The sequence below is a fragment of the Pholis gunnellus genome, assembly GCF_910591455.1.
Source record: "Pholis gunnellus genome assembly, chromosome: 14".
NCBI classification, from domain to species: Eukaryota; Metazoa; Chordata; class Actinopteri; order Perciformes; family Pholidae; genus Pholis; species Pholis gunnellus.
In genome coordinates, this window is record NC_136541.1 from 4,678,487 (window position 1) to 4,704,827 (window position 26,341).

A 26,341-nucleotide genomic window follows, 5' to 3' on the forward strand; every position below is an offset into this window, starting at 1 on the left:
GATGAAGGCCCATTTCCACCACTTATTACAAACTAAATCCATCATGCCAAGTGTATAAGTCTAGTTATGTCACTATTAAGATAATTATTATAATCATATTAGCGTTTATATTTATGAGATACCACTTCATATTTATCAGAATGTTTAGCTTGTTATTGTCACTCAATGAGTATTTGGATGGACTTTCTTTGTTATGGCCTCACAGGCGTCTTCATTCTTGAGATTGGAAACAACATATTATATATTTCCTACATGGAAAAGTAAAGTTTTGTTATATCAAATCACCCCAAACTGTAACACTTAACTTTAACCCCCCAATTAGAAATAAACATTTAATTTGTATGATTTAATTTAATGTGTTTACAACTACTTTATAGTTCGTTATGAACCATTTGTAAATGGTTTCCTTCAAACGCTGAAGGAAGTTTGCTTTTAGTCACGTGTTTCTACTGAGGAATTTTGTCCCACCAGTAGCACCGTATCTCTTCCGTCACATGACCACCAGCGTTTCCTGTTACAATTGTGTTACACTTCCATGTTTTTCGCCTCAAACAGCGACCCGTAATGTGAACCACAGCGGTGGACGTCGTCACTAGTCGTGTGATTCGTGTCGCACGTAAGATACAAGTTAGTTCAACGTCCCGTCGCGGAGGCGCTGACCCGGAGAGGAGGTGGTGGGGGTCGGGGGTCGGGGGGGGTCAAACATGGCCAACTGTGTGGCTTTCCAGAGCAAGTTAACCTCGATCATGGAGGTGCTGGCGAAGGCTGCCGTGGTGGAAATCAGCAAACTGTGGGAGGACGGCTTCGCCCTCGTGCAGCTCGAGCTCCGGCGGAGAGAGGGCGAGATCGAAGCCCTGAACAGAAAGTTGGTGTTGATGGAGAACGAGCGGCTCACGAGTCCGTCTCCACCATCTTCCTCCAAGAGAGAGCTGCAGCCGCTCACCGGTGACGGTGAGCATGTGACCCCTGACCTTTGTTTGGAGAACACATAATGCATGTTTCCATTTGATCATCATTATTGGCCTTTTACCTCAAAAGAAACTTGGAGGCTACTCTCTGACTGCATCTAAATAACATTTTACTCTCATTCTATCTGTTGGTCAGTTGGCAGAAAATGGTTCAACAACAATTTAGACAATTAATCTGTATATATATTCCACTTTCAGATGTGAGGATTTGCAGTTTCTTTGAGTTTGATGTCTTTGTAAACTGAATAACTTTGGGTTTTGGACCGGTAGTCAGACAAAACAAGTCATGTATACGTCACGACTAAATGGAAGAATAATTTATAGATTAATCAATAATGAAAATGACTGTGCGTTGCAGCCCTGCTAATATCCTTTTAGGTCAATCTGTGTTGGTAAGAAGCCATTTTAAACCAGTTAAACTTGTTCCACATCGCTTTGAAACCTCACTTTGTTACATTGTTACTTGTTACATCTATATCAAAGCACATGCATACGGTCAACTGGCTCTCAATGCATGTATAAAACATGCACCTGCTCTGTCGTTTCAGGGCCGGTTATAGATTCAGTCCAGACGCTGTCGTGCGATCAGAGCGTCAGAGAGAAGGCGGACACGTCAGCGAATCACAGGACGCCGCCTCCATCGCAGACGGAGGAGAAACAATGCGAGCAGCTCAAGTCCGACGTCGGCGAAAGCGACGGCAGGGACGACGACGAAGACCTGATAGTGAAGCTAGAGGACGAGGACGACGTCCAGATCGTGGAGCAGATCGTGGACTCGGTGGATCACGGTGCCGCCGACGCCGACGCAGACGGAGCGGGTCACGACGAGATGGAAGTGGACCTCCAACCTGCCGAGGAAGAACAAGAGAGCCAGCATTGGTCGTCTGTTTCGGTGGGAGACAGCGACACTGCCGATGACTCGGACTGCTTCTTTGAACCGAAGCAGCTGTCGCAAAACCTGGACTCGGAAATCCTGCTCATTCAGAATGCGTTGGACATTTTTGACAATTCAGCAGAGACGGCGTACTCGGACAGGTTTGCGAGGGACAATGGACCCAGTGCGTCGGGTAAATCGAGGGCTCCTGTGACTTTTAGCCAACCTCAGCAACAGAGTCAGCCTGTGGAATCATTAAACCACCCAGAGAGAGGAGTGTCCATCAGATTCCTCTCAGAGAAACCACCACAAACTAAAAACATGTCCGCCTTCAACCCCGACAGCAGATTCTTCCTTCTGAACGACCCCGAGTTGAATAAAACGATAGCGAGCCGCCGCATAAAGGAGAAGTGGTTCATCTGCCCGTTCTGCGGCAAGAGCTTCGACCGCGTCAGCCACCTGGAGATCCACCAGCGGATTCACACGGGAGAGAAACCGTACACGTGCGACACGTGCGGCAAGTGTTTCTCTCAGAGGAGCAACCTTCGCACTCACCAGCGGACTCACAAAGAAGCACTTTCCCAAAATGATTCGGTAGCCTTTGAGGCGTGAGAGAAAAAGCTCGAAATATCTGTGTGTCTATGAACTAACAAATTCCCTTTTCTATTTTAATATCACTGAAAAGTAACTGATTTTACTGTGCACTTCTTTCTTTCTTTGAGATGAATTAAAACTTTAACATAGCTTGGAGTGGAAGGACTAACTTTGGTATTAAGTACTGTTTGTAAACCTGGCAGCCAGTTTAAAACAAACACATGTTGGGACATCCAGCCACGGTGACATGGCTGAATATTGACGTCTGCAGGTTACACATAAGGACATGAATTGCAAACGTGTGTGTGTGTGTGTGTGTGTGATGACTGTAGCGCCTCTAATGTCCCTCGACATCACCATTTTCCATCCTTTGTCCGTTATCAGGCTCACGGTGAATATCGAGCAAACAGAACTGCTGGTCGAGGGAAAAGATATAGATGAAAAATAAACAGACATTTTGAAAAAGACAACCGCAGCGCTTAGAGAGTGAGACTGAACTCACACCAGTCTATTGCTTCATGTAACAGTCGCCATTGCACGGTGACCGGACTTGTGTCTTTGTAATACTGCTGAAATGTCAACTTTGGTCACATTTCATTTAATGCAAATTGTGACACTTAGGCAATATCTCACACTTCTGTAAAGTCATGGACTGCATTTATAAAGCGCCTTGCTAGTTTTCGACTAACTCAAAGCACTTAACACTACATACTGACATTTACCACACACACACACACACACTCACGGATCTAATCTAATGCTCATTCACTGCACAGCCTTCAGCAGCAATTTGAGGTTTCAGTGTCTTGCCCAAGGACACTTCGACATGCGGACTGGAGGAGCCGGGGACTGAAGCGCTCTTGCCCCTGAGCCACAGCTGCCCCACCATCTGTATCTAAGGATAACGCAGACAGGAAAGGAAGCACTCATCTTAGCACTTTAAGAATTCAACCTTGCATGCTGGGAGATGTAGGTCTTCTTGTAGATAGTGTCGTCGCCCAAGGTCTCCTCCAGTCATCCATGCCTGGTTCACTTCCTCCCCAAATATTCCTTTTGAAGCCAGGAGCAGCATCCTAAAGGAAAAGTTTGCCATTTTGGGAAATATGCCCTTTTCTCTTTCTTAAAAAAAAAAAAGAGTTAGATGAGAAGATTGATACCACTCATTTCCACCAGCAGCTGATTAGCTTAGCTTAGCACAAAGACTGGAAACAGAGGGAAACAGCTAGCCTGGCTCTCTGGAATCCTCCAGCGCTCACCAGTTAACGGGTTATATCTCAGCTGCGGACATGACAGTGAATAAGCATATTTCACAAAATGTCGCTGTAATCGTTTAATACAGAGGTTTTCTGAGATTACTCAACCATCCCGTCACACAGAGAGAGACCAGCCACCCTGTGAAAATCCAGTTTTTCTACTGGTACCCACAATCTCAATTATTTCGTTCATTACCAAGCAAATGATGAGCAAATCTAATTGAAATGCTGTTAGTGCAGCAGCTGTGATCAGTGATGCCCTTTGTCCTCACATGTATGAGGCGAATCAAGCTTAATTATCCCAGGTTATAATAAAGAACAATGACTTTGTATGCTGTACTTTTATGAATAAACATTTCAATATTTACATGGCAGTTTTTTTTTTTTTATAGTTCCATAGAAAAACACTGAATTAATATAAACAATTTACACGACGACACAAACACACACACACACGGCTGTCTGTGCGTTGATACAGAACTTTGCTTTACAGTTCATCTCCTGCACGTTTGGTCCAGTCTGTTCTTCGCTGTGCACTGATATGGTTTACGTCTGGTCATGGAGACCAGTTTGCTTTGTGTATACATGAACATCCACCAGTTTACTTTGTCCCCGTTTGTGTTCAGGTGCCTTTTTGACCTTTTTTTAAAGTTGCTGGTGGCTGTTCAATGACAAACATAATACATACATACAAAAAAATGCATACACGTCTTATCCACAGGTGCATCCAAGCTGAACATATCAAACACTATAATATAGTTTAACGGGTCCTTGTCCGTATGATCCTCCCTGAATGTCTTTGATGGCACCCGATGGTGTTTGTCAGGATTAATTGGGAGTCTGCCTTTGTCAATAAGATAATATATAACAGAGTAAACATTTTGTAACAGCAACCTTTATTCCTTGCATATTCAAGGAGTGAAAGATCTTTCATTTACACTCCATGGTTGTTTGTGAAAGGCGGAACTCGTCGGCCTGCTACTGTAATTCTCCATCAGCTAAATGATCGAGATCAAAGGCTTCCCAAAAATGGGGGCACCCCGCCATCTCTGGTTCATGTCAGGCTGGGGACCTTTGCTGCATGACAGTCACCATCTTTCTCTCCTCATTTCCTGCCGTCTGTCCACTGTCGGCTGTCTAATAAAGGCATAAAATGCCACAAAAATCAATTCATAGGGTGAGAATAAAAAGACAAAATCTCACAATCCAGATGCAAGAAGTAACAGTTTGGATCGTTCTTGAGGTAAATTACCTCCCTGCAGTCAATTTGTACAAAAAACACCCCGTTGAAAAAGAATAACATCAGTTTCAGTGCAGGCAGGCGTTTCTCTCCTGTTTTGGATGAGAGTCTGCGTCTAGATGATCTGTCCTCTGGGGTGCAGCAGGATGGCGTTGGAGTGTGGCCTGGGCCTGAGGATCCCGTTACTGTAGTAGAAGTGATTGGTGAGCGCCTCCGAGAGCTGGTAGGAGCTGCTATCCGTGTCGTCCGCGTGTTCCTCATCCACCGACTTGGTGGGAGCCCAGTCCTCTCCCTGCGGGGGGTCTCCCTCTCTGATGTGGCCCAGGTCCGGCTCTCTGGGCCCGACGCCTTCGTCCGGCTGGGCCTTCAGGGGAACCAGGGAAGAGGGCAGACCTGAGTCCTGGTATGAACGGCATAGAAACACATTACTGTCTCTCTCTCTAGCGCTGGATGTAGATATGTTTTACTCCTCTTTTTCTTTTTTATTAATAAAAAAATGGGTAAATCCTTATTTGGTGTGAAAAGTTCACTGCTATGATATAAAATGGGATTAAACACTTGCTCCAAATATCCAAATAAGGCGTTGTGTTCACTTTGGTTCAACAAGACATCCTCCAACTATACAATACATTTTAAAACAGCCTATGAGACACAGCATTGTATGTCCGCTGGTGTTTGTTCAAAGTGAAAATCAATGTATGCAGGCTAAACACTGAAGAAGACAGGTACAAAAACACAATATTTAAGGTGGTGAAAGTTACTCAAAGAGGACTCAGGTTGGTGAATTCTCTGCTTTTGCAGCAACATCACGTACTATCTTTTCACAATAGGTTGGGCAATAATACACCGCTACTTCTGCTTAAAAAACAGACAGGAAATATAAACTTTTCTACATTTTGGCAGTGTTGAATGCAACCCTGTAGAGCGGATACTTCCTGTAAAAATGAGTGTTTAAGGGTAGCCAATCAGGTTGTGATACATTCCCTGCTGTTAAGTATGGACCGAGTTTACTTTCCTTCGAGGACATTTCATCCTGTTTGTAGATAAACAAAAGGAAATTTGATCATTTGAAATGGAGCTGACCAGATAAATTTGTTTTGGAAAAAAGGATGTTTCAAGTCCTGTTGTTCCGTCTCCAAGACAACGTCTGACAGCGACGACGCAGTAAATAAAACACGATACGGTATGACACATTACAAACGAAACTAAATGCGTTTCAACCTATTCTCTGGGATGCTGACACATACCAGTGACATGTTGCTGCTCTTCAGGTAGGACTCCACCCTCCTCCTGCGCTCCTCCTTCTCTCTGTCCATCTCGGCTCCTCTCAGGCTCTCCCTGCCGTCGTGCCAGACGACGGGGCGTCCCAGTTCGTCCACCTCCACCCCTGCTGGAGGCCCCCACTTCCCGCTCAGAGTGGAGACGGGTCGTTCCTGCAGGCGGGGGATAAAAACACTGATAAAAGGGCTTTTCACTTCTCACACAATAAATATGCTAATACAGCAATTGCTATTTATGCGTCATCAGTTGCTTAGTTAATATACTATAGTATTACTTTGAGAAACTGTGTGTTTTAAAGGGGGATGGACAACTGGTGTAAGCTAGTCATTGATGCCACTTTTTACATCTTTGGAATAAATTTGACCATAAAAAGGGGAATATTCAGCATTTCTCTCAGATGTTTATTACTGACTAGACTACTGAATTACTTTTGTCTTAATAATAATTTCACAAAAAAACGAATACCGTGATTATTTCACAGATTAATCAATTAATTGTTTATTCTCTAAAATTGTAAAAAAAAAAAAAAGGTCATATTGACACTTTTGTTTCAACATTCTGAAACTCAAAGATATTTAATTCACAATCTTGTAAAACAGAGAAGATACCATCTCTTCACATTTCAGAAGCTGGAATCAAATAATTCTCCCAGAGAGGAACTCACCAGAGACAGCTGGCTGTTTTTCATTCGGCTGTCTACTCTGAGCAGAGCGTAATCTTCAGGCTGGAATAAAGAGAGAAAGTGAGAGAAAAGTTAGCGAACATGAGAGGAAAAGATAAATAAACTGAATCGCCCAGAATGAGATGTTAGCATGCAGTGTTCAGAGACACATTATTTGTTTGAAGCTGCAGCAGCCTGCAATCATCAGCCTCCACACAGCAGACATGGCTGCTGTCTTGGTAGCGGCTCCACCCCAAAACTACACTCGGGCGGGTCGGGTGTGCCCACCTGGATTCTCTGAACCCTGCAGGTTATTGTTCTCAATGTGTGTCTGTACCTGCACTCTGGGGTCTGTGCTGACAGAGTTCAGTCTCCTGAAGGAGTTTTGTCTGGAGAAGCTTTGAATTTCCTCCCTGAGAAAAAAAAATACATTTAAATTTCAGAAAATAGTGTGTACATTTTAAATAGCAGTTAACAAGAAAAACATTCACAGTCCAGCTGGCATCAGCGTATGGGGAATAAATAAAAGTTTGTCACCACATGGCTTTTTTCAAGAGAATGTGGGCCAGCTCACGTTTTTTCGTTGAGCTCCCTCTCAAGCTTTTTGTTTCTGTGTCGATGGTGGCGGTTGACCAGCAGGACGACCAGGACCAGGATCAGGACCAAAGCTCCGGCTGAAGCACCAATAATGATCAGCAGCAGGTTTTCGATGGGGCCCTTCTGTTGAGAAGTCTCTGGAGGAAAGACGAGGACGGGAAGACACCTGATGAATATCTCTCACGCAAACACAGTCACACCGCAACAAAACCACAGTGACACGTTTCCTGCAGCAATTGTGATCCTAAATGAGTTAAACAGCATCAGTTCATGCTGCATGTCTATCACAAGGGGGCAGCAAACATGCACAATTAAGGAGAATTGCTCAGAATTTAGTTTTTGTTTCAAACTCAACTTGTCTTATGATTCATGCAAGTATCTGTCCTCTCATTTCAACCTTCTACACCAACAAAGCATACAATAGCAGGACAGTCCCTCATTTTAGTCCCGTATAATCCGAAAACACCAACAAAGCTGAAATGCACTCACCGGTTACCGTCAACATATACTCTGTTTTTCCTACTCCCACGTCGTTCCTGGCCACACACTCATAGAGCCCGCTGTCATTCATGCGGAGGGCACGTCCAAACACCAGTTTTCCTCCAACCACAGTCACCCTATCTGGCACCGCTCCTCCTTTCCTGTGGACGAGCGGAAGACGACGTTACCATTAATTGGGCAACGATGTGAACCAGAGGTGAACCCATCGATAAACCGTACAGAAACGTGTGACTCACTGCTCCAAACAATGGCTGTGACTTATTTTGGTGACCAATGTGAACCGACCGGCATTCCAGTTCAAAATATAATCCTGTTGTGTCACACAAACATCTATACTGACGCCTGAACAAACACAGCAGCATGAAATGCAGCGACCGGCTTGCTTCACAAGTGTTTTCGGCTAAATTAAAACACTTCACAGGATCGGGTTCACCGCAGCGTGTAACCACCAATTCCCTTGCACCTGAACCAAAACCTGCTGGGCTTACAACTGGCGCCCATTGATCTGAACAGACCAAATAAATATAGGTTTGGGGGATTTAAGCAAGTTCAGCGAGTACACAGTGCAGCTGAAGACATCACATAATGGAGAGCCAGTTTCTGATCAGGTCCACTGAGAGGGGTCATGTTGCCCTCGGTTTCACTGTGCTGCAGCAGCTATTTAACTGCCGCTTCACCCCCCCAAACGGAGGGAAGCTCAGATTTCTTTTCTCCAAAACCCCACCTAGCCTTTCTAAACAGCCTTTTATAAAAGAGTCACAGGAGGAGATTGCATCTGACACAGAGTAGATGGTTGAAAATGATACAGATAAAGTGTGCAAAACCACCTTCAGCAGCCAAAAAGACTAATCTGTTTTGTTGATCTTTGTGAGAGAATTCTCACAATACCAGTGCAACGAGATGCAGGTAGGCGTATTTTGTTACCATTGGTCAGAGCCATGCTAGCAGCCTTTATGCTAAGCTACGCTAAATGGCTGCAGGTTGAAGCTTCATATTTACCTTGCAGACATGCGAGAGGTATAGATCTTCTTATCTAACTCCACAATTAAGTAAATAAGATAACATGTTCTTTATTTCTTCAAAAGGTTCTTGATATGGTATTCAGAGCACTAAAGGTAGGGTGTGTAGCATTTAGGGGGATCTATGGGAAGAAACGGGAATATAGTGTCAATAAGTATGTTTTCTTTAGTGTATAATCACCTGAAAATAAGAATGGTTGTGTTATAGTTACCCTAGAACGTTTATATCTACATACAGAGTGGGTCCTCTCCACAGAGCAGGCCCCCCGTGTTTCTACAGTAGCCCAGAATGGACAAACCAAACACTGGCACCGTTAGTGCCTTTAGCATCGTTAGCTGCAAGCCACCGGAGTTATGTGGAAGCCTGTTTCCCAATCGAATAGTGTTTCCCTCCTGTTAAAATGATAGCAGTCATTACGTGGTTAGGGTTAAGGATATGGGTTGGTTCAGGTACGGGGCAACGCATATCGATGGGAAACATTATTCGACAATGTCTCAGCACCGTTTAACTCAAATTGAAAAGAAACTTCTTCTCTGGGTTTGAACAATGCTTGTCCAAACAGCGTGATCTTGTAATGATGAACGCGCCGAAGGGTCTGTGAAGTTGACAAACCTTAATCCGGAATAATCTTAATATTTTAAGATTGCCTCACGGCTAAAATATTTTCCACTCAGCACACAACATTTGATCGTTGTGTGTTCAGTCGTAGCTGTAATGGCTGGTACGGTCTCTCTAATTTAAGCACAGACCCTGTGTTTTACCAGGCATTACAGTGATATTTAAAGCATGGCACTATGATTAAGTGCTTAGCATGCGTCTCCTGCTCTTCCTCGTGTCGCTGACTCCCTCCCTCGTGTGAAAATATCTCCCTCAATCTTCTTCTGACTTCAAAATTGCGCAACACGACACCACAGTTTTTATTCTGTGGTGAATCGAGCCAGGAGAGGAAAAACGCCCTCTTTTACATTCAAAGCACACTTCCTCGTTGTTCACAGGTGTGTAGTAGTGTGTGTGTGTATGTGATAGCAGTGGCTTATACATGTTGCGAGACACATTCCAGTGCCATGTAAAGAGCAATTAGTGCAACTAGCATCCCAGGGGGCTGAATTAACATGTAATTGTCAGCCAGACAGAGGTAAACAGTTAACGTGTATGAGCAGCAGACAGACTGGTGACGGTACCATGTCCAGGTGATGTTCTGAGGTTTGGGGTGTCCTCCGCTGCCGCAGACCAGCTCAGCTTTCTCCAAACCCACGAACCAGTCCCCTGTCCCAGGGGAGATGGTGGCGTCTGGGGGGTCTGAAACAAGAAACACAGAAAAACCTTGTATGTTAGGATTTGTATCAGCAGAGAGGGCCATGAATGTGTGAGGCTGTTTCGAGTCTTCGATTATCTGAAGATGATGTTGCCTCAGCACTTCTTTACGTTCTCATACTGATAAAGTCTGCAGAGGTGGGACAGAAGCAATTGTTTTGCAAGTCACAAATAAGTCTGAAGACCTGGCAATGAAGTCAAGTCAAAGTACACTAAACTCTGGGTTTTGAGTCGTTATGCACCAACATTTAATACCATTTTAAGACTAATTCAGTATATTCAATTTACAGAATGAATCAGTGTGTTCGGGTACACGATGTCCTTCCAGTGACACAATTAATATTATATTTCTGAGTAATATAGCACTTAGAAAATATCACTCGTAAATCTCACTTTAAAGAGTTTGCTTAACTTAAGAAGCAGAAAAAAATTTACAATATATAATAAACTGTAAATAGTAACTAAAGCTGGCAGTAAAAAGCACAATATCTGTTCTCACATGTGGTGGTGTAGAAGTATAAATTGCGTCGTATAAAAGGGAAATACACAAGTAAAGTACAAGTCCATCACATTTTCTATTTAAGTACAGTACTTGAGTGAATGAATTTAGTTATATTCCAACACTGCAATTATTTTTGATAAAGTAAATTGTAATCTTTTATCTTGGGGAGAATATCAAGTCATTCCAAGTCAAAAGGTTAAAGTACAAGTGGAGTCACAAGTCATTTGCGTTCAAGTTGAGTTGTAAGTCTGATAGCAAAGTCTGATTGTTGTCGAGTCAAGTCTAAAATCATCACATTCGTGACTCGAGTCCACTCCTCAGGACGACATTGAGCTGTCACATTACACTAGACAAAGAGCCATTGTTGCGTAGAGAAGGAACTGAAGTGAAGGGTGATAGTGGAGGACGAAGCATTACTCATACACTTTCCCAGCAACCTGCCAATATTGTCTAATGTTTAGTCGACTGCCAGCCATTTATTTTCCCAATAGGAAGGTTAAGCTATACAAATATCTATTGAAGGTCAGCCAAAAGGGGAAAAGGCCACAGTGGGTTAAATGAGCCATTAGCAGGAGGAGCTAAAGAAGGTTGAACTGAACATACAATATGCAACAGTGTTCTAATTGTAAACTCCATACGAATTCTGAGCAGATTTAAACTGTGTCACACTGACAAAATTAGAAATACTTTAAATTCCGAGATGTACACTACGGTCCAAAAATGCCATTTACAAAATAAATGGGAGTTCTACTCACAGCTGCAAAAATTCAAAATACATTGTGAACGGTGGTAGAACTGCTGCAGAAATATCTCAAAAATGTTATTAACAAATATTTGGAAAACTACTTTGTTCTTATTTGAGTTTAGATTATAGGTTTATTTATTTGGTGACGGTGAAAAGTGAGAAGTGAAAGTGATTTTACATGCATATGCATATACATGCAAAAAAAAGTATCCTGTAAAGATTAGTATACCTTGTGTACATTTACTACAAGTTATTTGGAATAATAAAAGAAGGTTTTCCTAGTTGACATTGCAGGAAACGCACAGCTGTAGCTAATAATAATAATAATAATAATGATGATTTATTTATAATGACTACATTTCATTAAGGTGTTCCCGTTCCACGGCTCTGGTATGAATTTTTTCTTACCGACACACCTAAATGAAACAAAATTAGCATGAATCTATCTATGAGTCAAAAACAGAGCCCGCGCTACATACCACAGAAATGATCAGCAGATCTTTGCACTATAAACAGTCAGTGCACTGAAATAGGTCAGTATGCAAACTAAAAAAAGCTCTTTTTGTCTGTGCAGTTTTTCTGGTCACAGCTGCATAAAAACACATTTACAAATTACAAACATTAAAACTGTGGATGGTCGATCTACGGGTGTACTGCATATTTCCTGTTAGTACAAAATGTGCAGGTATATTCACTAATAAGCAGTACACTCTGATATTAGTACACACTGTATACAGTTGGTACAGCATGTAATTATATTCTCAGACAAAGGGTGGTTCCTCCCACTGATGTTTAACTCAACCAGTAAGATTATTTCTGCACTTAGACAAGCTCTACCTTCGAGAAAATATGAAATTCTATTAAAAACTACAATCTGCTTTTGGCCTAAAAACACGACATCATCATCATCATCAGCTGTACTCACACTGGACCACCAGGCGGTTTGAGATCCTGCGCGGCTTCTCCAGGCCGGGATGCCACACCAGACAGTCCAGCTTTTTCCCGTTCATGCTGCGCAAAGGGTGCAGGGAGTAGTAGCTGGACACGGACCCGCCCTCTTTGGTGCGGTTCTGGGACTGGCCCGGCAGGTCGGTGTCCCAGGAGAGGCGGGGAGACGGGCGGCCCACGGCTCGACAGGAGGCGGCCACGCGGTACGACTGGCCCTCCACCAGGAGCACAGGGTCCAAGTTGGAGATGGGTAAAACTGAGACGAGGAGGAGAGAGGAACTGTTCAGAGGCATCAAAACATGTGTTTTGCTTATTGTGTTTGAGCTTCACTTTTCATATTCATAGATTCTGGATTTTTCAGGGTGAAGAAGTGGATGTAATTTTAAGATTATTTAATTTAAGTTTTGAGCAGATAAACACATCAGACACAATTTATTATTAACATTTCTTTATATGTTAAGAAACATGTTAATTTTAAGTATGAATGAAAATACATGACATTTTTATATATCTATATGGTTTTATTAAAAACAGATAAATCAATTTACTTACTTTTTTTATTTAATTATGTACTTTATGTATCTAACACAACATATTTTTGATGTTGTGTATAATTGTACTGTGGGCTATTATATGAATTGGGTTGTGTTTTCAGATGTTGTATTGTCTTGCTTTTATAGACACTACTTTCTGTGTATTACTTTTTTTAAAACACAATAATTACTATTGCAAATATAGTATTAGTAGGAACACTGATGTGGTAAACCACACCTTCCTAAAGCCTGCTCAAGGTAAATTTGTCTTCACCTTAAATTACCCAAAGTGGCTGTAATTAGATCCATTAAAACCAGGACGTCACTGAATGTTTGACTAGTGATCATCATTGTGGGACAAGTTTCGAGCAACAAGCACTGACAGATTCAGATGAGAACGTTGTTATAAAAAAAAAAAAAAGACCATAAATACATCCTGGAACACAGACGAGACCTTAATCAAGAAAAATAGGCGTCACCAGGATCTTACCGAGGAATGAAATACAGACGGGGAGCAACAGTGAAACAACTTCAGGCATGAACATTAACAATATGTAGAGAATCCTCCAGGATATCAACTAAATCAAGTCCATCTGAACTGTGCAAGAAGACAAAAACTATCTGCGTAAATGTCACCAGGGATATCCTCACATGAAAACATTTCCGTCACCAACTGGTTTAACGGTTGTGATTCACACCCAGCTCACGGCAGCCTTGGCTGTTGTCAACACCTGGTAAATCTTTCCATTGGTGTTCGGATTATTAACGTAGAAGACTAAACAGGTAGTTAGCATTAGCAGAAATATCCCTTATGGATTAACGCACAAAGAAAAGGGCACCACCTGTAGACACTCAAACCTCGTAAACAGAAACTCTAAAACACATGACATCACGGTACCGCCCTCAGTGTGTGATTGACAGGTGGCATGTGGGAAAGAATAATATCCTGCTCTTCTTATGGATTCAACAATTATTAGTTACATGTTTTAAGGGTTAAGGAGTCGAGGGAATCCGATGGTGGAGGTTGTTACTAGTGAGTGTATTTCTGTAGGTTTGTCTGATCTGTGGCGTGTTGGGACAAGTTTACAACTGAGCTGTCACCACTTATGACTTGGTGCAACAAGAGAAAGTCATTTAGAACAGATAGCAGCGCAGCAGGTTTTACTAGGAGGAGGATCCAATAAATAAAAAAAACAGGATCCCCCACAGCTGCTATTAGGCTTCCACTAAAATCAGGACACAATGGAAGAAAGTGATGAAAGGAGGACACCCGAATGACTGTCAGAGCCGGTGCAGACACCTGCATAGATTAATGTGAAAGCGAAAATGTTGTGCGACACGTGCGAGTGAAAAACGCATCTGATACACTTGCAGTCTAGACGGGGGGGGGGGTCAGCCAATTGTTCATTCCATCAAACATTACAGCAGCGGTCACCTGGCGGGCCGAGTGGACCTTTCTAGTTTATTTCATGATTTAGTGAAGCACTGGTGTGATTTAAGGACATCTTCTACACAGAGTGGAAACTCCATATCTTGTCTGATCCATCATTTTCATGCACGTCTGCACTTAATTGACCAAATATTGTCATTTTGTTTCTCCCTATTGTAAGGACACTGTTGTTATTTCTGTCTATACAATATCTATTGCTCTTCCCGAAGTTTCTCCATTTTATTTTTTCCCCTGTTAAAAGGCTTTTTCAGGGATTTTTTCTTTTATGAACGAAACAGTCTGAGGATAGAAGGTGTGGAGCCGTTTGTGCGGTTTTGGGCTGTATAAATAAAGTTAAATTGACTTGGAAACCGATCACTAACCTGTTAATATCCACTTATTGGTTCCATTTCAAACTGTTAATGTTAAAAAATAAACTCTTACAAAAACACCCACTGAAGCTTCAGATATGCCGTCAGTGTTTGTGGCCACGTTGACAAACCTGCTGAAAATCCTCCGGTTGGCTTTTTCTTCTACAAAGATGATTACGGTTTAAACATCATTACAGCAGCTCTGATAGGATTAGGAAAGTGTGGGAGCGCCGAAAAGAAAGAGAGAGAGAGAGAAAGTACGAGGATGACTCTCACCCCAGACGGTGAGCTTGATTTGCCTCTCAAAGTTCCCGTTGGGGAAGGTGGAGATGTGGCAGGTGTAGCTGCCCTCGTCCAACTCGTCAGTGCTGCTGATGAGCAGAGCCGAGTTCACCGTGGGGGTCCCGCTCTCAAACCTCATCCGGCCGGAGTAACGCCCGAACTCTGACATACAAAACAAAGACTTCAGCTCAGGCCAGGTTACATGTTCATCATCCTTTAAAACAAAGTTTAAACAGACAAAACAAAGACTTCAATATATGGGAACAATACAAACGCTTCGTCAAAAGTGTTAACGCCGGGAAAGGATAATAGATTTATAGGCATTGGCCAAAATAACCAGCATTTATCCAAAGACGTCACAACCTCACCGTACAGACAAATAACCAGGTGTAAAACTTAATCAGGGGTCGCCCTCACTTTTTTTGACTTTGGGCCATTACAGAAAAATATCACAGTCCAAACAAGTTTTACTTAGTAGTACTTTTAAACTATAAAACAGTGCAAGGCCTACGCGCCCACTTCAAATTGTATGATTTTATGTGTAAATATGCATATAAGTAGTGCAAAAACAGGCTGAATTTGCCAAATATTGGTTTGTGTTCATGGCCTAAGGGCCAACTTAAGAAATGATGATAGATTTGTAAACGTGAGATACAAGTCTATAAGTCTATAAATCTAATATTAAGATGTAACAACCAGAACAGGCAGACATTGTAAAACATTGGTTTCTGTGCCAAGAGGTTAAGCCAGAGATAATTTCATTATATTTAATCCAAAACTAGTGTTTAAACTAGGATATGCAATGTTAATACAGATTGATTTATTAGAAATGTGCTCAAGCCGTATTCTAGTTTATTTGGCCGTAGTTTTGTCACCTCAAAACTAAACCGTCTCCTGATGGGATCTCATTTCAGATCATTTCCAGATTCTTAAAGTCTTTCATCACAGAGCTATGAACCGACAGAATGAAAAAGTTTAACCTAGCTGCAATAAACTGGGAGGACATTTGGTTTTGATGGTTATCGGTTATCAGTTATTGCATGTCCTTTGAACTCAGTGCCCGTTCAGTATTAATCATGAGAGGAGGGGCAGATTTATTGGAATATAGTTTAACCTTTTGTTGGTGAAATCCGCCCAAATTGTACAAAAAGTAGCTCAAATTATAACAACGAACATTTCCCACCAAAGTAAATAAAACGTTTAGATTGTATATTGTAAGCCTGGACGTGTGGTGAAACAGGTCTGCTGTATACACACTCATGTATTCTCTGACCGCAGCAGCCACTCAACTGACTAATTACAGTGTGTCACTGTCGAGAAGGATTACGTTTACGTGGCTACAGCAGTGAGACGTGTCAAATCCTAAAACTACAAAAAACGAAAGTTAAACTCTCAAACTCTCCGACACTAAATGTTTGACACAGATCACAATATAAACAAATACTCTAAAAGTGTATCTAAAAGTTTGTATTCCTGCCTATTCACACTTCCTTCCAACACCTCTATTCTTCTGACCAACCAGTTTTCAACCATTAGCAGCAGAGAACCTTTTAAATAAGATACACTTTACTTCTTTGTAAGAGTACTTTTGCTAAAGGAAGTAACAGTAGTATTTCCGTAGCAGAACTTTGTATTATTGATTTGGTTGTTGTAATTGCAATTCCTGAACAAAAGCCTGATAAGGACAGACCATGTCACAGTAACTGTAGCACAAACTGCTCTACCAAACAGTCTGGGGACATAACACTCTCCACTGTTAACCCCTCGCTGCAGCTCACCTGTGTGGCCGTCCACGAAGTGGGCCGTGATGATCTGGTCCTTGGTGCCGTCGGGGAGCTCCTTGTACCAGGAGACCTGCACCACCTTCTCGTCTCCCTCCACCTGGTAGTGGCAGGGCAGCCGGGTCTCGCTCTCGGCGAAGGAGCGCTGGGAGGTGACGGACCGAGGAGGCTCCACGAAGTCCGCCTGCACACACACCGCTGAGGAGAGAGGGCGTCATCAAATTAAGGTGAGGGAGTGCGAGAGGTAATTGAAGAGCGCCTGCACAATTTGACCATTAATTAAAAAGGTCAGCCTGTGGTAACTGCCTTTTTGTGGTATCAAAAGTCACGTAAAATGCAATAAATCACAGATATTAACTTTGTTTCTGGTAATCCCTCCAACAGATGAGATATTTCAGTCTGGACCAAAGTGACCGACCGACCGTCATCGTCACCCCGAGAGTCACGCTGCTACCAAACATTTGCTTGCACCAGCTTCTCAAATGTGAAGATTTGCTACTTTTCTCTGTTTTCTATCATTATAAGTTGAATATTTGGGGGTTTTTAATATGGTCAGATGAAACAAGCTATTTGAAGACATCACCTCAGGCTCTGGAACTGGTGACGATCGTTTTCCACTATTCACTGACGAGTCTTTCTTTTTTATTGATCCCTTATGATAAAGTTTCCTTTTAGACTACGATTAAAAACTAACAAAAGCTTTCTTTCTTTACCCATGTCATGTATTCATCATGAAAATCTATTGATTTTCTAAACACTGCATCACAGGAGGCCTTGACGTCACCCCGTGATGCATTAGCCGAGAGGCGAGGAATACCCCAGACAGGTTTGTGCGTAGACAGAAAAACACATTCACACCTACAGGCCGTCACCGGTTCACCTAACCTGCTCGTCTGTCGGCATGCAGACACAAAGAATAACGCAAACTCCCCAAAGAAGGCGCAGGGACGGTTCGTACACAGGACCTTCATGACGGTGCAAACAACTTGAACAATAGTGCTTTTATGCGTCTTAATTCTTCCTTCAAAAGCAGAAATGTTTCCCTGTTTGGGAACAGACTCTGAACAGAGCTACTGGAGAGTCTTTGTTATGTGATGGTTCAGATCCTGTTTGAGAGGTTCTCAGATGCGTTATGTCAGATTATTTTTGTTCGGATTCCTTGATCGTTAATTATTCTGTTGTCTTTGTTTAAACGTCTCAGAAGTCTACCGTTTATTTTGAAGATTATGAAAACATACGAGAGTTGGACTGGTTATTGTCTGATCACCTGACTCTTATTCCAACTCCTCTTATTGATAAAACTCGTTACCCACCGAATATCTTATAAGATATTACTTATCAGTTGTTGACATTACACTATACCATTTGTCTCATGTTTATTTTGTATTATTTATGGATGTAGTTGCCTCAAGTATTTCAGATCTGACCTTTCCTTGTGATTAGTAGTTGCAGCCTGTGGCTTTAGTAGAAAGATTTCATGTTGTGAATTTGATGCCTGACAAAAGTCCATGACCAAAACGTTGTATTTTTAATAAATGCAGCGCACACACAGACAGGTGTTTTTTTAGGAGACTCCAAAAAGAATATTCATGATTAACCCAGCTTCAGTATGGTGGCCATGGAGTCTCATACGAGTGAAGTGTTATCAAAGCTGTCATCAGTGCCGACTGATGACTAAGATTGACTGTACTTTAATCACACCTGGTTAGAAGTCTCCGTCTGAGCGTGGGACAGAAACACAACCATGACGGGAAAAGGGTGTGAGAGAGCAATGCTTCTACAACTCAAACAGCGAAAGCCAAACATTTGCCCTTTGACTTCTGGGGTGAACACACGTTTTTTTTTTTGTAGTTACTGATTTATGAGCTCAATTAATGATTACACCACAGCCAGTATGGGACAGGGCCGTCTCCCACAGATAACATCCCACACAGTCGGACACACAGGGGGAAACTGGTCTCTTCACACAGAAAGTTTAAATTTGGCCAACAAAGAACTGCAGTGTGGGTGACCTAATTGTAGAGTGGAGAGAGAAAACGGACAGAGTTGTAAGAGAGCGACAGAAGAAGAACACCTCGATCATTCATGCCATTAAAAGGGAAAGGAAGGGAAGAGACAGAGACACATAAGACTGACTTTAGAGGAAGGCAACGAGAAATGAAGATAGAGGTGAGAGTCAATAGAGATAAATAACAAACTGAAAGAGTTAAACACACACTCAAAGAAGACAAACACAGGTCCACTTGAGTTACAAGGCTGCCATACAAGCTTTTCCTGTTCACTCTGCACAACAGTAACTTCATCACACGTTTGGTTGCAGGATTAAAAGAGAAAAACAACAGTCTAATAGGTGCATTTGCTCTTTTGATCGGAGCAGCACGGCCTAAATTAAACCGCGGCCAAAGACGGAAACAACAGCAGTCGTGTAGCGACATAATTGGTCACAAAAACACAGGCGGATGCACGTTGGGCAATGAGTTGTGATTCATGTTTACCAAAAGTAAAAATGTGACTGAGCCACATTCTGTCATGCTGCTTCTTTCTCCACACCTGCCAGGACAAACAGTTTGTGAGCGATTGTTGAACATTTTGTTCCTAAACCGGCTTTAATCTGCTGCTTAAACAGCCTCCACTCTTCTGTGAAGACGTTCCACCAGATGATCCTGAGCCCGGCTGCACTCGGCCACCTAGTGAGGTTGGCCGATAAGGTTTGGATCACAGCCGACGTTTCCAATCCTCAAAGGGTGTTGGGCTGAGGAGGTCAGAGGGCTCAGTGCAGGCCAGTTAAGTTCTTGCACACCAAATTTGGGTGAAACCAATTCCTGATGGACCTGTGCTTTGTGCACACAAGTTGAAACATGGGAGGGCCTCACCAAAACGGTTGCCACAAGGTTGGAAGCACTGTACAATCTAAAACAACATACCATCTTATTTCGCTTTTAGATTTTCCTTCACTGGAAATACCTGGATCATGAAAACAGTCCAAAACTAAAGTAACAGAGGAAATGTGTGTCTAGCCAAAGAGTGTATACTGAATAATGAAACATCATCATTAATGTTTGGTCATGTATCTTCAGAAAAAAAGAAAAAACACACCCACACATCAGAAAAGAGACAGACAGGACTGTGCCACCAAGATCAGAGGTGTTCACATGCTTTAACATGGTGTAACCAGAGACACCAATATTCAGACAGTAACCATGAGTAATCAGACACAGTACATGCACAGACATATTAAAATATCATAGGATTCTCTGTTGTGTTTTTTAAGTACACAAATGTGTCTATAGCTTCATTTCATTTGCTTATTGGAATATGAAAGTGTTATTAAGTTAAGACAAAGATAAATGTAAGTTACCATGAAGCATCATGAGTTAGTATTTCCATGGTTCTCCTTTTGTTTTCCTGTAAAGCAGTTTGTAACTTCTGTTTTCTGTCCTAAGAATATCATAGCGAAAACTCCAACCAATGATTTTATAGAAATTGGGAAATACAATAAGGTTAGTGTTTAAATGTGTATTTAGTATGAGACATAATGCAACTCCTTTTGTTTTGGAATATTACAGTAACTTTTTGGAAAAGCACAAGAAGATAATAAGCAACATATATTTTGACAATTTCTTCATTTCTGGACAAACAGCTTAAAAACAACAACAATAAAAGTGAAAATTAAAGGACAGACAGTGCAGGTTGTGTAAAACAGTGAATTGTAATGTAACTGAATGTAACAGAAAACTCACCAACTAGTAAAAGCAGCGCCAGACATTTTGCCCTTTGCCCCTTCAACTCCATCTTTAGTCCCAAAATAAAAGCTGGTGGGAATCACCTTCCTCTCTGAGCTGGTAACACTGTGGTTATCAAGCTCTCATGGTCGATATCTGCTTTGAGATCTCACAGGAAGCCCAGCAGCACGCACGGTGAGGAGCCCGCAGCAGGTAGGCAGGTGCAACAGGTGTTCCCTCTTCAAATCACACATATGATGCTTACTAAATAAAAAATCCTCCACGCGTCGTCCTCTGGTTGAATATTGTTGAAAGTTGTAAACTGCATAAACTTAATTCCCTGTGGAAAGTCCTCTGCAGAGCCTGCACCGTGAACTCAGCACACAACGTATAAGTACACACCTGAAGGTAGAAACGTGATATGACATTTGATCTAACGCGGAAAATAAAAATAAAGCGTGTGTTAACCAAACAGAAACCTGCTTGTTAGTCACGCACAGGGAGAGGCACCTACAACACAGGTTTGAGCCTCCACACCTGTCTGCGTCAGGCCCCGCCCACTGCTCCAGCTAGACACGTCCGTTTGGTGCTGCGTTTATGTGGCATTGAGAGAATCGTTCTTTTCACGTGTTCTAACGTCATGTCGGAAAATAAAGACAGACACACAATAATAGACATCCTGCAGCATAAGCTGATTTATTTATTTGTATTTATCTACGGTTAATAATTCAACTTAATCATACTTTACAGAGCTTTTCATGCAAGAGAGAGAGAAAAACAGAGCAAAATAAATGAGAGAATATGACAGAAAACAACATTATTAAAACATAATAAAAAAGGTTTCACACTGTCCTTTGGGATACCAAACTCCTACCTAGAGAGGGTTCAGCAGAAATGTTGGTTAACACAGTTACAGGCCACTAACATCACGTTTTATTATGACTCTGTCAGCTATACACCTGTACAGTATAGCATTATAAATAACACACATCTTTAATTCAAATAAAGCGTTGCATGGTAAGAAAATAAATATCTATTTTATTATGCAGTTCTAACTGTTTGTGAACTAAAGCTGAAAAAAATCAGAATTACAAAATGAGAGCACATGAACGCCCCAAAAATGAATTACCAGCGAGAGATGCTTCCTGTCACGTGAGCTCTTACTCTCAGCATGGTGGACATTTCAATAGTAAAAAAAAACACATCTGTAGTTGTTAGTAGGAGCTGTTATTGTTTAGAAACACAGGCACTGCTTTTGGCTATAAGATATCTTTAAAAAATGTTCCGTTTATTCACACAAACACGTGGTACTAACGATGTTCACAAACAGAAGCTTGAAGTTCCCAGTGGGACTTGAAAGCAGCATGAATTCTTGCGAAATTCCAAATTGTCCAGTTTTTCCACAACAACATGAGTGTTTATCTCTGACAGGAAGATGCTCCCAGCTGTTGACTGATGATGACCTGCAGCTACAGCAGCAGACAGCAACATCTTCATTCGTATTCATATCATTCATATTTCTCCCCATAATACATATTTTATTCAAGTGAAACTTACTCATCCTGAGTCCTCATCGGCTCTCCATGCTTCAAATGAATCTGTGATGAACCACAAATATACAGAGTAAAAAGACTATAAAACAGCAACGACAAAAAAAAACACACAAGTTTAAAAAAAGGTTGATTCAATACATTTATTATCATTTTGCAGAAAAATAATCACTTCTCTTACAGCAGAAGGTTTTTAGGGATTCAATAATAATGATAATATGAACAGAAACCCTATAAACATGCACGTGTCGTCTAATAAATACTCAGTTCACCGTTATTCAAATGCAGCTGAGCCCCCGAAACATTTTTTTCACACGTTGAGGTGTGAAACAAAAGTGTGTTGTGTTGCAACAGAAGTCTGAGTGAGTGAGTGAGTTTCTGGTGTTGTGAAGAGCCTGAGGGAGAACAGGACACAACCACAGAGCGCACAGGCTGTTTTGAATCTGTTTTGAATACATCGACAGTTATGTTTCTGTGTAAATAAGTGGGCGAGACAATAGTTGAGGCTGCTGTCAGACACTGTGACCTCTGGTGCTGTTGTATGTTTCTGTAAAAAAAAATAGCAATTTTTAGACATGATAGATGTTATATTAACCGTCTATATGCTCAAACTAAATGCTCCCTTCATTCTGGTGAATTACAAGTTTGAAACTATTTTGGGTGTTTTTGATTTCCTCAAAATAATTGACAAAAATGATCATGTAACGTTAATTTTTACCATAAACATGAAGCACATCTGAGAAGTTTGTAACAATTTAAGTTGAGATTAAGTTAAGAGAGTTGAGATTGTGCTTTAAAAACTGCAGCGTGATAAAATGGACATGGAACTTGTTGAAACTAAAATGGTGTTCCAAACATTTGTGATGCAAAATTGAATCAGATCGAGATTTGTTTAACTCTAAAACCACAACATGATTTTCAGGACCAATCAAATCTACTTTATAAGTAGAGTTTAGTCGATTGATCACTTAGTTGATGACAGAAAATGAATGTAAAACAGAAAAATCTAAAAAGCTACTTCCAGCTTCTTAGTTATGAAAATCTTCATAAATTCTGTTTTATATCAGGTTCTGAATCAGCTAGTATCTCCCACATGGAAGGACTTTGACTCTGTTTTTCCTTCATATCATTGGAAACTGAATCTTTGGACTGTTGGTCAGACAACAAAAGACGCTAGAAGACGTCACCTCCGGCTTTGGGAAATTCCGAGGGGTCATTTTGTCATTTTACACACTTGAAAGATTATGAAAAGAAATTAGCAGATTAACTGTTAATACAAAATAATCATTAGTTTCACTCCTTCCTCATGTGTGTTTTCCACATGAAGTGATGTAAAAGTACTGAAAAAAGGGAACACGCACAGAAACAAAAGATAAATTCAAACTTCTGTTTTCTTGGTAACTTGTGAAAAACCAGCTGTGAAACACGGAGCGACGTGCAGAGAACACACACTGACAAAGCCTTTATTAGTAACTTGTTATATTAATTTAGTTTTAACATTTCACACACGATATGCTGAATAAAAATAGTATTTTTACAAAGAGAAAAGTCATGCATAGAAACTCTTCACAGGCTCAACTTAATATACAGTATAAAGCTTTGAGAGGTTCGACACGGTGTCTCTGTGCTCGGCATCCTCTCTGCACCCAAACCCCTCAGTCCATCGGCTTTTTATCCATTTTGATGGTCTCGTAGACATCAGTGCTGTGAGTGGTCAGACCCTGCAGAAAACAGACATCCAACTAGTGAGAAGTAAATACCGGATGTTAAAAGTTTAAATACATTTCTACAACACAATGCTGTGAGCATTTCCTGCACTGAGTCAAAGTGTTTTTCTTTTCTGACAGCCAGGTAGGTGAATAAAAAAAGGTTCTTTACCATCCGCTGGGCCTTAAGCGGTCACTTTCCCTTCATGTGGCTTTTTAAATGTTTTTTTAATCATTAGAATGAGAGGTCTCACCGCATAGATGCCTCCTGAAGCGGGCTGCTTCTGTGGGACAAAAAAACAGTTGAGAGGAATTATCAAGTGTGCTTCAGTGGAAATGGTTTCTCAGTAAACACAACAGAGCGCTGGGTGTAACGTGTGAAATTCTAATCTTTTAGGATCAATGATTAAATGTAATTTTGAATGCATATTATTAGCAGGAAGTGGGATCTTGACACATTTGTGTGAAGAAACTCTGGTGGAAACTGTGACTGCGTGCGTGTATAAATAATGTTGTTCGGTGGTCAGCTTGAGCTTACAGGAAATTACAGATGGAGGTTGGCTTTAAAGCAGAACTACTGCTTTTGTGGGCGAAATAGCAAAAAAAAAAAAACAGAAGCCAAAGCATTAAAGAAAACAGCATTTTCTCAGCACATTTCAGTAAACCATAACTGTCCTGTATTTTAATTTTTTTTCTCCCCACAATAGCATAGAACTTTAATTTTACCTCAGGGTGATTGGCAGCCGTTTTTTTGGACGGAGTCATCTGTCAAAGACAAATCAGAAAGCACAAATTATTGTCAGGAGGTGTAAATTAAACTCCAATGTGTGAGATTTAACTGGCAAAAGTGCTGAAATATTCAAAACCATATGAAGAGTTTGATACATCAGAGACTCTGCTACAATGAGCATGAAAGTAAACAAATACGAATGAGGGAGATAGGATCATTTACGACAGAATAATCTACATTTCTATAAGATAGCGGAACATTTTAATGAATTTTTTATATGCAAAATATAGAGAATTTCTGAACAAAACTTTTAAAATATTGTTAATAATCATATTTCTGTCAGCATCGTCATTCGGAAGAACGTTAACGCAACCATAAGGAACAGTTCTGCACTTTCTTACACTCGTCATGGCGGCGTGTGTGCGTGTGTGTGTTGTTCCTGTTTGTCTTACCCTCAGTCTGCAGTATAAGACGGTGAGAATGACGCCGTAAAGGATGAGAAGCCCATCCAGGATGTAACATACGTTCATGTCTCCAACGGCCTCTGCACACAGACAACACATCATCATCCTCATCGTTCATCATCATCATCATCATCATCACTTCCAGCAGAAATGTGTCCCACCCGACCGACTGTTTAACTAAAGCATTTTCAGTGCTACAGGTGTGTTGAAAATCTCCCGCATGACATTTGACCATCAGGTGGGATTGATCACCAGTAAGACGGCAATGAGCAACGCTCGCAGCGTCTTACCGGCTGGGCTTCAGATGAGAAGAGAGGATCTGTTGCGTTGCTCCCTCGTCGACTGTCAGCGAGAGCTCTTGTCAAACCCTCTGAAGTGAGCTCTGTGAGCAGCAGTGAACAGGAAGTCCGGGGCTCTCTGTCCGTGTTTTTTTTTTTTTTTGAAGCTGTAAAACCACGGGCCTACCACACTGCCATCCTCTCTTCACAGAAGTTCCTCTTAAACGCTTAAGAAGAGAAAGAAAAAACACCCCCTGCTTCTGTTTGGTCCAGTGACACAGAACGTTCAATGTGATTAATGAGAACACACATTTAAACAGAAAGCAGAATCTGTGTGAAACTATATGTCACAAGACAACAGTGAAGATGGTCATTATGTTTCTTAACGATAGCTTCACCTCCACCAACCTCCCACGCTACAGAGTGAGGAAACAAAGAGACATATAAGGAATAAATGGTTTAATAATGGAAAAAGGCCTATCACACTATACAAGCTACAGTTACCAAAAGGAGGAAAATACAAGACAAATCTACAAATATTTTTTACAAGCCACTTGTTTTTCAAAAGTAAAAACATTCGGAAAATTGCATCGTCATAACTTAGGCACCTTTAAAATGATAGAAAACAAGTTATTATTAAAAACCCGGAATAAATTTAGCATGCATCTTTAAAAACATCTGCATTTTGATCGCTCAGAATTGGACCATGATATTTGGATGTTTTGTAAATGTAACAGGCTTTTTAAACCATATTTTCACTGGAAAAAGAGTCCGTCGTGTTGTGGCTCAACAAACTGTAGGATGACGCAACAGATCGGCTCAAGTCTCAACAATCAGGCGAGTTTTGGCGTTACAGTAGGTTTTGGGACCTGGAGGATGAGGAGGAGGATGAGGAGGAGTCAGTGTGGGGACAGATTGTGCCCCACCGCTGCGCCTCCACATCTGGAGAGTAAGGCTGTCGGATGGAGGCAGCATGTTTCTCTGTGCTCGTTTCAGC

General features: G+C 41.4%; 3 protein-coding genes across 4 annotated transcripts; 1 reads left to right on the plus strand and 2 right to left on the minus strand.

The window, feature by feature from the left end:
- Positions 1-704: 704 nt before the first annotated feature.
- Positions 705-3,433, plus strand: LOC306706024 (uncharacterized protein; the record flags this gene model as incomplete). Its single annotated transcript, XM_079172935.1, has 2 exons — positions 705-951; positions 1,517-3,433. The coding sequence occupies 2 exons, from the start codon at positions 705-707 to the stop codon at positions 2,452-2,454; spliced, it is 1,185 nt and encodes a 394-aa protein (XP_079029061.1). The 3' UTR covers positions 2,455-3,433.
- Positions 3,434-4,044: 611 nt separating this feature from the next.
- On the minus strand, positions 4,045-21,071 carry nectin4b (nectin cell adhesion molecule 4b). 2 transcript variants are annotated; one of them, XM_079173553.1, is made up of 11 exons: positions 20,635-21,071; positions 16,892-17,092; positions 15,108-15,275; positions 12,476-12,754; positions 10,171-10,288; positions 7,958-8,109; positions 7,446-7,605; positions 7,209-7,284; positions 6,875-6,934; positions 6,177-6,362; positions 4,045-5,293 (listed from the first exon to the last, which is right to left on the minus strand). In XM_079173553.1, the coding sequence occupies exons 1-11, from the start codon at positions 20,684-20,686 to the stop codon at positions 5,045-5,047; spliced, it is 1,701 nt and encodes a 566-aa protein (XP_079029679.1). In that variant the 5' UTR covers positions 20,687-21,071; the 3' UTR covers positions 4,045-5,044. The 2 variants fall into 2 exon arrangements, with proteins under 2 accessions (XP_079029679.1, XP_079029678.1); XM_079173552.1 differs by having other exon boundaries at positions 4,045-5,329.
- Positions 21,072-23,597: 2,526 nt separating this feature from the next.
- Positions 23,598-25,202, minus strand: fcer1gl (Fc receptor, IgE, high affinity I, gamma polypeptide like; the record flags this gene model as incomplete). Its single annotated transcript, XM_079173571.1, is given in 5 exon segments — positions 23,598-23,887; positions 24,127-24,156; positions 24,599-24,637; positions 25,055-25,181; positions 25,183-25,202. Coding segments are annotated over 5 exon segments (282 nt in total). The 3' UTR covers positions 23,598-23,821.
- Positions 25,203-26,341: the final 1,139 nt, after the last annotated feature.